Raw genomic sequence first — 9324 nt, 5'->3', positions numbered from 1 at the left:
TTATTTTTTTTTTAAGAGAAACATTTACTCTCTTAAGAGAAATACCCCATAGATTTAGAATTATTTCAATTTTCCTCTGTAGTCCAGACAGCTTTGATGTGTTACCAGTAGTTTGGACATTTTGACTGCCTGCTATAACACTGACAGCCAGTCAGCACCCGGCCAATGCTTCAGATTAAGTTGTTGCCTTCTGCTCTACTGTTCTCACAGAGACTGATACATCAAGAGAGTGAGCCCAAGAGAGCTCCTTAGAGTGCCTGAGACTACAAAGGGAATTGTGTGCCTGCACAGATATTTGCATGGCAGCAAAATTTCTGGAATTCAATAGATTGCTTCTGCAAAAGTCTTTGGGGAAGTAAAAAATAATTATTATTAAAAATACCTCTACAGAATGATCAAGAGCTACACACAGAGAAATGCTTTCAAAACACAAGCATTTAATTTTTTAAAATGTTAAGTGAGATGTAAATATGTATGGTAGCAACAAAGTGCCCAAAAGCATACTGAAAACATATTCCATACACAGTTAGCAATAGAAGTCTGTACAAAAGTAATAAAGTTACACAATATAAAAAATACTCCATAACTATAATTTAAAAGAGGGAAAAAAGACAAGGGAATTGATTTCTCAGTTCATATAATTTATTGCAGTTAGCACACAGTTTAAAAATTCACCAACACACCAATAGTACAAAACTAAACAGCATTATAAGTTATTCCCTCCTCAGGAAAATAAAACATACTATGATTGTCAAAGCTAGATGTCAGTCTAAGTTTTAGAACAAAAGAAGAATGTGAAACTAAGGAAAGGAAAAAAGCAATCACTCACGAGGACCACAAAAAAATCCAAGAGAAAGTCCATTTTCCTCAGACACTGATTGTCTTTTCTAACTTAAGAAAAGAATGTAGTTTTAAACCTAGAAACTATTCAAGTAACTAAAGATAACGCTCCAAGGCCATTTTCACAGCTTTTTTTTTTTTGTTTTAAATGCCATTACAGCCAAATTAACACACATTTGACCAAATATTTCCAAAACAGTCCAGCAATACACAATGGAGTTTTCCATTCAGTATCTTAAGCACAAAAATAGGCTATGTTTACAGTAGTTAAGGCGATCAAATTTTAAACAAAAGCAGAGAAAAAAAAAAAAAAAAAGGAAAAAAAAAAAAAAGGAAAAAACAGCAAACGTTTTCCATGCTACTCCCATAGACCTTATTTGTAAGTGCAAGACAGGAAAACAAACACTGTGCAAAATGCTTTTGACCTGCGTGTTGGTCATTAAAACCACACGTCAGGCTGCAGTCTCTGCTGCTTGGATACGCATAGTCCTTCCCCGGCCCCCCTGGCCCCCCCTGTCACTCAGGCCTGCCCAGGCCTTTCAGCCCGGGGCTTTTTTTGCCTTTTTTTTTTTTTTTTTTTTTTCAGTCCACAGCCTCTTTTCAACGGGGGAAAAAAAAAAAAAAAAAAAGAAAAAAAAAAAAAAAAAAAAAAAAAGAACGACCTATTGTGGTGGAGTGGTGCAGCAGGAATCCTACAAATGCTCATCTGGGGAAATGGACGCACCTCCGTTGGAGCTGGCGTGGGGTCTGTGCAATTAGAAGGGGTCTGGGGTTAGTAAATGCACACCGCACATGCAAATCTCGAAGCCCGGTTGTAAACATTCAATTTTTTTTTTCCTTGTTAACGTAGCCAAATCGGCAACTCGTAGCTTAAGTTCTTCTCAACTTAAAGACAGTGGGAAAGTAAATTTAAATTAGATAAAATAAAAACAGTGCATTTCTCGTCTTCATAACACTGGCATTTTCAACGGTGTCAGGTTTTTTTCCTAAGGAAATTAAATAATTTTCAACTCACTCGTTAAAGTTATACAATGCAAACAAAGACAAAAATATACTGAAAATCATGCATTTCTGTAGCGTTAATATTTACTTTTCAAGACTCAACTAAGAGCATCAACACAACCTGCCAAGTTCTTTGATACCTCCCCCCGGCCCATGTAATCAATTACAGTATACAATAACAGTAATTCACATTTTTTAAACACACAGTTCATCACTGCTGAAGCTGCAATATCCTTTTTCATCCCAAGCAAACCTTCACGTAAGACAGAGTCCCAGTGATCCCAGTGTACTCTCAGGGTTTTTGTTTTATGTTTTTGTGTTGGTTTTTTTGTGTTTTTTTGTTTTTTTTTTTTTTTCCAGTGGGAACTGTCAGAAATCCAGAAGTTGCCATAATAAGTTTTAAGTCAACCGCTTGTTTAAAAATAGATAATCCAGCATTTCAGAAATTTTCCATTTGGGTCTAAAAGCATTCAGGTTTCCAACAGCTAGAAAGGACTCATGCAATTATAGAAATGTAAAGGAACTGATAAAATTGGGAGAGGATTTCTACATTCAGATTTTAAGAGGGGAAAAAGATCAAGAGTTTAAAAGAACGCAGTGTTTTGGGGAGAATAAAGCCACGTCCAAATTTTTTTTTAATTGGAGATTCCTTGGAAGTAAAGTATCCGCTGGCTTCTATTCCGAAAAGGGGGAAAAATAAGCTCCGCAATTAGTTACTTTGTCGGATTACCTCTACAGTTCATTTTTATTGGAGTGCTAAATTAGTGAAATATTCATGCTGCCTTAAAGTGCAAAAAACAAGCTAATAGCCAAACTTTCAGTTCAAGGAAACAAGATTGCTTTTAGACTGTACCACAACTATATAGATTTATATATATATTATTTATATATATAAAAATTTTATTTCCAAAGTTCTTGTGAGCTATCTTCTAAGGTCCAGTCTCTGACAGTAGGTAAGCTCAGTGCTTCGCTTTTGACAGACAATGAGTTCACCAACTCACAGTGAAACTTCCGAATGTGTCTGTAAAGGTCTCCGGACTGTGTGAACCTGCGTTCACACCACTTACAAGCATGAGGCTTCTCCCGCGTGTGAACCACTGCGTGGCGGCTCAGGTTGTGGGAGTACTGGAAGCTCTTCCCACACTGGGTGCAAGTGTAGGGCTTTTCACCTGAATGAGTCCTCTCATGACGTTTCAAGGTGTACATGCAAGAAAAAGTCTTACCACACAACGAGCAGGTCGGGACATTGACATCGGTAGCAGGCTTGCTGCGGATCCCGTCCTGCTCTCGAAAGTGCGTGCTTAAATGAATTTGCAGGATGTGGGGGCTAGGAAAGACCTTGTTGCAGAGAGGACACATGAAAATTTGGCCAGCGGGGCTAAGTATGTTTGACACGTAAGGGAGCAAGCTGCTGTCCATGTTTCCTTCCACCTGGACTCTCTCATTCTCTGGAGTTATCATTTCATCATCGCTTGCCTTGTCCTCTCTATCTAGCTCCCTCAAGACCGAATCTTCCCTCATCGGAGCCAGGTGGGCCGGCTCGTACTGTACCCTGTTATTAGTGCTCACACTTTCTTTCACAGTGCTATGTTCCATATCATAGTCATTAGTGCCAACATCACTCTCATCACAGGAAGCCTCTTTCTCCACCTTCACCTGAACCAGGCTGTTTCTAAGCATGTCCTGCGAAGAGAAATAAGAACTGTTCAAATTTTCAACTCCTGAAAGGCTGGACTTGACAGACAGGTCCAGCACGCAGTCAACATCTGCTGAATCCCTCACGGAGGTGACAGACCTCTGGGACAAAGACTCTGTTGAGCTGCAGGGGCTGGCTACTGTTTTTCCAGCTGCTGCTGTGTGCGTCTCTGCCTCTCCGCCAGTCTGGGGAATGCCTGCTGAGTCTGAGGGCAATCTCATCCACATGTTCCCAGGCTCAGCCGCCAAGTCCCTTTTGCTAGGCAGGATGTTCAATTTTTCATCTTCTCCGTCGTCTTCATCGCTGGGCAAGTCTCCTGGCATGTGGCTGCTGCCGTCGGAGAGACTCTCCACTTTGTCTGAACAACTTGAGGCGTCTTCCTCCTTTTTTGTACTGTCTGCCTCCGTGGTTGCTTTCTCTTTCAGCTTCTTTTTGCAGACTTTGACAATGTCATACATGTGGAGATAACTGGCAGCTGCTAGCACGTCTTCAATGGGCAAGTCTTTGAACTGGAGCTTTCCTTCGTACATGAATTCAAGCAGGAGAGCGAAAGCTGGGGCTGTAACAATGTCGCTGTTCAGATGAACAATGTCCCTTTTGTCCAGCTGGTCCTTGTAAAAGAGGTGGAAATACATGCTGCATGAAGCCAGTACAGCTCTGTGCGCTCGGAACTGGGCATCTCCTACCAGAACAGTGCAATCACAAAGAAAACCCTGATGTCTCTGCTCACTCAGACACTGTAGCAAATGTCTACTGTGGTCAGGAAACTCCATACTGTCTTCATAACCTATAAGCAACAAAATTTTTAAAAATTAAATGTAGGTCAGAATCACAGAACTTATAAATCCAAGTAATTCCACTCTAAAAACCTGGTATTTATATTGCTGGAATTCTGGTCCTGACACCACGCAAAGAATATTTGACACAAATGTACAATGGCAACTCTTTCCCCGCCTGACCACTACAGTTATGATTTCCTTTCTGTGGTAAATAAGCTGGTCTAGTGAGCGCATAGGTACATCTGCAAATTTTTTTTTGAAGTATCACTGCTGTTCATAAAATCTGTTCAACAGTTTGGGTTTTTTTAAAGAACTTCCTCCAGATTGAGTCCCTAGGAGGGCAGAACACACCCCCACCTCCCGCAGGAAAAAAAAAAAAAAAAAAAATTAAACACTAAGTTTGAGAGATCACAGAAGCGGCAGAAAAAATATACCAGATCATCTACCTTCTTTTTAAAGTCAAATTGTAGTAAGAGGAGAGGTTCTCACATGAAGAAATGTTAATATACCCAAATCTGACGGTCCAACAGTCATAAACTACAAAAATTATTTACATGTGTCAATTTATATCAACAGCAAAAATGGACATTTTTACAGATTTAGTTCATGTGGTTTTCTTCTTGTAGTAAGTACAGGGTTTTTCAAGGTTTTAAACCTTTTCTATACTGTACAATAAAACATGAACATTTTTTGCCAACATGCAGAATATACAAAAGAAAGCTAACAACCAAAATGCTAACAAGCACCACTTCCCCAGTGCAGAAGGACAGAAATTTCCCTCCCCTCCCACACCAGGCAGAGTTTGCAGTACTAAGCTTTAAAAAAAAAAAAAGTCATTCAACCATTCAACGTGAGCGTGTGTCCACGTTTAAAAAGAGTATCCCAAGTACTGCTCTTACCCAAGTGTTTATTTGCCTTCCTTGATGATAAAGACAAAATAAATTTAAAAAAGAAGTAAAGAAGTCAAAAATCAAATGGAAAGTAAAATCTTTTAAAAACCTATGTTAATCTATTCTGTGATTGATAGCAATGGTTTCCCAAACCATCAAAGCAGATTGTGACTCTCCAGGCTGGCAGATATTATTGAAAAACCCTCATCCCTCGCAAACCAAGATGTACTAAAAACTTACAACACAACCCCTACTATATTCTGTAAAATACCATTGCTAGAGTAAAGCATGAAGATTTACAATACAATCACTTTAAGTGCCCCACAGCCAACATCAATCCTAATCCTTAAGAGGGCTAAAAATAAAGATTGGAGGGCAGCTCACAAGGTAGCTGTGATCAAATTAGGAGGCTGAAAGGACAGAGAGGGACGAAGAAGGAAGCTTATAAACATCTGATCCAGCTGACTGTGGCCATATGGCAGCTGCTGCCCAGATAAAGAGATTAAGAATAGAGGAGTGCGATTACAGCTGTCTGGCCAATTCAGGCAGCTCAAATCTACAAGTTCTAAATTAGTCGCAAATACAAAAACTCCTTCAAATAATTATTGTTACACTAAATAAAAGATTTCAAATGCTACATGCAAGGAAGAAAAGAGGAAACCAGTCAAGCCATTCTCCCGGGTACAAAAGTTTTTAAACACATAACTGATTTCAATCTTTCAGAAGCACTACAGCTGTATGCTACTACATTTCTGAGCTGCTGGATATTTAACCATGTAACGAAAGACTTCCCCACAAACACATTTTAGCCAGGAAGGTCCTTCTGTAAAAACGCACACTCTTGTATATTTCACTAAAACCCCTGTAAAGTAATTTAAAAGATGCAAGACAAGAACATAAAGCAAAATTCTCTTTAGGCTTGCCACTAAATCCACTGCAGTTTTGGTCTCAGAAATTAAGGATGAACTTGCTCTCTCCTTCTTCCAAACCAAGACATTCCCACAATATGCATTAAAGTTAATGCTAACAATGTGCCCAAGAACTGATACTCTCCAACTGCAGCCCAAGCCTTTTGACTAAGTCCACTTATCTATTTAATAGTCAATTTCATATATTACCTCTAAACTTGGTTAGAAAAGTAATGTGATTTTTTTTTCTAAAATTCAATAAACAACACACCAAAACAAAAATATGCTGTATCTAATCTATTGCTACTCCTACCTTTAGTACACATAAACCTGATTAAGTCCTTTCCTCTGAGTCTTGCTGGCTCCAGGTCTGTTAGATCGGTGGAAAAAAAGCAGACTAGGAGAGACAGATGCAAAGTGGAGATGATGTTAGAGAGGAATGAGATACCTTCTCCACACACAGATCTGCACACACTAACTCCCTGTCTGTGTGTTAGAATAAAAGGCTGAGGGATGGCAGGCTGTCAGCTGCTCTGACATCATGTTCAGATGGAAATGCTACCTCCAGCTGTGCTCCTTTTAATGCCATATGCTACTCCTCTACACTCCTGCCACCAGCTTTTTCTTAGGAGAACTTTTCTCTTCTGTGAGTATAAACAAAATACTTCAAAGTCTCTTTTTTTCAAACTTTCTAACAGGGAGGGAAAAAAAAAAAAAAGAAAAAAAAAGAAAATCCTAAACATATGGGGCTCTACTGTATGTGCAGCACAGCAACACTTCTGCCTTAACTTGGAGGACCGCTTCATGTGCTGACAGCTTACCCCAGCCACGGGGTTACCCCAGAAAGCCACATCGGCTCGGTTTTACTGAGCCCAGGGGTTCACTTAAAGGCAGAGATTAACCGGACCTATTTACCACCTCACAGCTCCCCGCCCCGCCGCCGGTCCTTACAGTTCCAGCGTTTAAGGCAGCGCAAGTGACACCGAGCACCAACTCCGGCTCCTTTCGAGCCGCGGAGCAGCTCCCCTGGCCAGGGCACAACTGCGAGCGCTCGGCTCGGCTCCTACACCGCTCTTCCCCCGCGGGGGCTGGGGCTGCCCAGCTATTCGACCGCGGCGGCCCCGGGACGCGGGTCCCCGGCTCCGCAGGCTCCGAGCGGCCCCCCCCGCCCGAGCGGAGCCCCGAGCCGCGCCGGCCCCCCCGGTGACACTCACGCGTGTACCCGGCGGGGCGGGTCACCTGCCCGCTGCCGGGCGGGGACGGCCCGCCGCCCCCCGGGACGGGACAGGACGGGCGGGGAGGCGGCGGCGGCGGCGCGCAGCAAGTTCCCGGCGGGCCCGGCCCCGCCATCCCCGCCAGGCGGCGGCAACTTTTGGCCGGGGCCGTGCGCGTCCCCCCCGCGGCCCGACGCTCCCGTCCGGGGCCCTGGTCCCGCGGGCAGCGCCGCCCCCGCCCCGGGCCGGGCCGTGGCCGGCCGCGCCGGCAGCCGCCCCGCGGGGAAGGAAGCAGCTGCCCGGCGCGCAGGAAAAGCCGCCCCCCGGGTCACGGCGGCAACAAAAGAAAAAGTAACCGGGAGCGTCGCCGGGGCGGCCGGTCCCGCCGCCCGGGGAGCGCCGCCCCCGCCCCTCCGCCCACCCCCGGCCGGACCCGCCGCCAACTCCGCCCGCCCCGCGGGGCCGCGGCGGCCCCGGCCCCGGCGCGGCGGGTGTGTGGGGATGGGGGCAGCGGGACTCACACTGCGCGGCGGCCCGAAGTCCCCGCGCTCCCGCCGCCGCCCGCCGGCTCCTCTTCGCTCACTTGCCGCTCCGGGATCGCGCCTCGCCCCCCGCCCGCCCCCCGCGCCCGCTGGCCGCCGCCCCCCCCCGGGCTCCCCCCTGCCGGCGGCTGAGGAGCGAGCGGGGCAGCCGGCGGAGCGAAGCGGGCCCCGCGCTCAGCGGCTCCCCATGGCACCGGCGGGGCGCGGGGGCGGGCGGGGGCCGGGGGCGGGCGGGGGCGCGGGGCGCTCGCGCGGCGGCGGCGGCACAGCCGGGCCCGGCTGCGGCAGACAGATGTTCGCCCCCTCCCTCCCCGCTCCCCACTTCGGACTCCGCTCCCTGACTGACAGCGCGGCCCGCCCGCGCCGCCGCCGCCGCCAACCGCCGCGGCGCCCCGCCGCTGACTGACGGGCCGCGCCGGCCGCCGATTGGAGGAGGGCGGCCCGGGAAGGCCGGCGGAGCCGCCAATCGCGGCGGGCGGACGGGCAGAGGGGGCGTGACCCGGCCGGGAGCCGAGGCGGAAGGGGGCGGGGCCGAGCGGGGCCCGGGGCGGGGCGAGCGGCGCGGGGCGGGGCGGGCGGCGCGGGGCGGCGGCGGCGGCGCGGTGCATGGCGGGACGGCGGCAGGTGCGGCGCGGCCCGGGCGGCCTCGACGGGAGCGGGCGGAGCGGCGCCGGGATGCGCTCCCGCTTCTTCTTGGGGCGCTCCTGCTCCTTCTTGGGGCGCTCCTGCCGCCCGGTCCGGGCGCTGCTGGGCTGCCGCGGGGCCGGGCGGCGTGGAGAGCGTGCCGTAAAGTGCTGAGACCGTGCAGTCATTAGGGGTCAGAGCGTTATTAGTGTATTGTGGATGGTTATGTGGGTGCTGGGTACGTATATATGTATAGTGGGCGTTGCGGTGTTATCTCAAGACCCAAGAGGCATCGTCTCCCCCTACTAAGAACACACAGTCGACTACGATAAAGAAACTTTTTGCTAAAATTCGCCAAGGGATCCGTATCTAAGGGAAACTCAAGTTGCTGATGCTTTGTAACTTTGCAGGAAGTTGAATGCAGGAACATCTGGATTAGCATAAATCACATGGATGCGAATGGATGCTGCCGCAAGATGTACAAAAATAGAGTAGCTTTGCCCTTCCTCATTTATGATTGGATAATTAGAATTAAGTACCAGCGGGTAATGAGGTGAATCATATCATACCATTGTGTAAAACTCCTAAAGCAAAATCGCAGGGGTGTGCCCAGTTTGGCTGGGGCACTTTAGATGCAAGAATAAATACTTATGTTTGTCGTTCTGCGGTTTTTGTCCTAGCCTCTCTCCTTGATTGGCACCAGCCAGCTGTGAATTCCTAACAGGAGTGCCAGCGCTTTGGCTTCTCTCTTCCATGGAAGTGCTCTGCCCTGAGCTTCCACCTCAAGCATTGAATTACTGTGGGTAATTTTTGCGCTTCCCGCCGTGGC

At 47.4% G+C, this 9324-nt stretch overlaps 1 protein-coding gene across 5 annotated transcripts; it reads right to left on the bottom strand.

The window, feature by feature from the left end:
• Positions 1-628: 628 nt before the first annotated feature.
• Positions 629-7954, bottom strand: ZBTB18 (zinc finger and BTB domain containing 18). Of its 5 annotated transcripts, XM_058419892.1 has the most exons (4): positions 7851-7954; positions 6429-6512; positions 3638-4325; positions 2986-3525 (listed from the first exon to the last, which is right to left on the bottom strand). In XM_058419892.1, exons 2-4 carry the CDS (start codon positions 6439-6441, stop codon positions 3495-3497), a joined length of 732 nt encoding a protein of 243 aa, XP_058275875.1. In that variant the 5' UTR covers positions 6442-6512; positions 7851-7954; the 3' UTR covers positions 2986-3494. The 5 variants fall into 5 exon arrangements, with proteins under 5 accessions (XP_039915297.1, XP_039915298.1, XP_039915299.1 ...); XM_040059363.2 differs by having other exon boundaries at positions 629-4325; XM_040059364.2 differs by lacking the exon at positions 7851-7954 and adding an exon at positions 7330-7347 and having other exon boundaries at positions 629-4325.
• Between the last annotated feature and the right edge of the window lie 1370 nt (positions 7955-9324).

Source organism: Hirundo rustica, chromosome 3, assembly GCF_015227805.2.
Source record: "Hirundo rustica isolate bHirRus1 chromosome 3, bHirRus1.pri.v3, whole genome shotgun sequence".
Classification (NCBI taxonomy): domain Eukaryota; kingdom Metazoa; phylum Chordata; class Aves; order Passeriformes; family Hirundinidae; genus Hirundo; species Hirundo rustica.
This window is presented reverse-complemented; position numbering and strand designations above follow the sequence as displayed.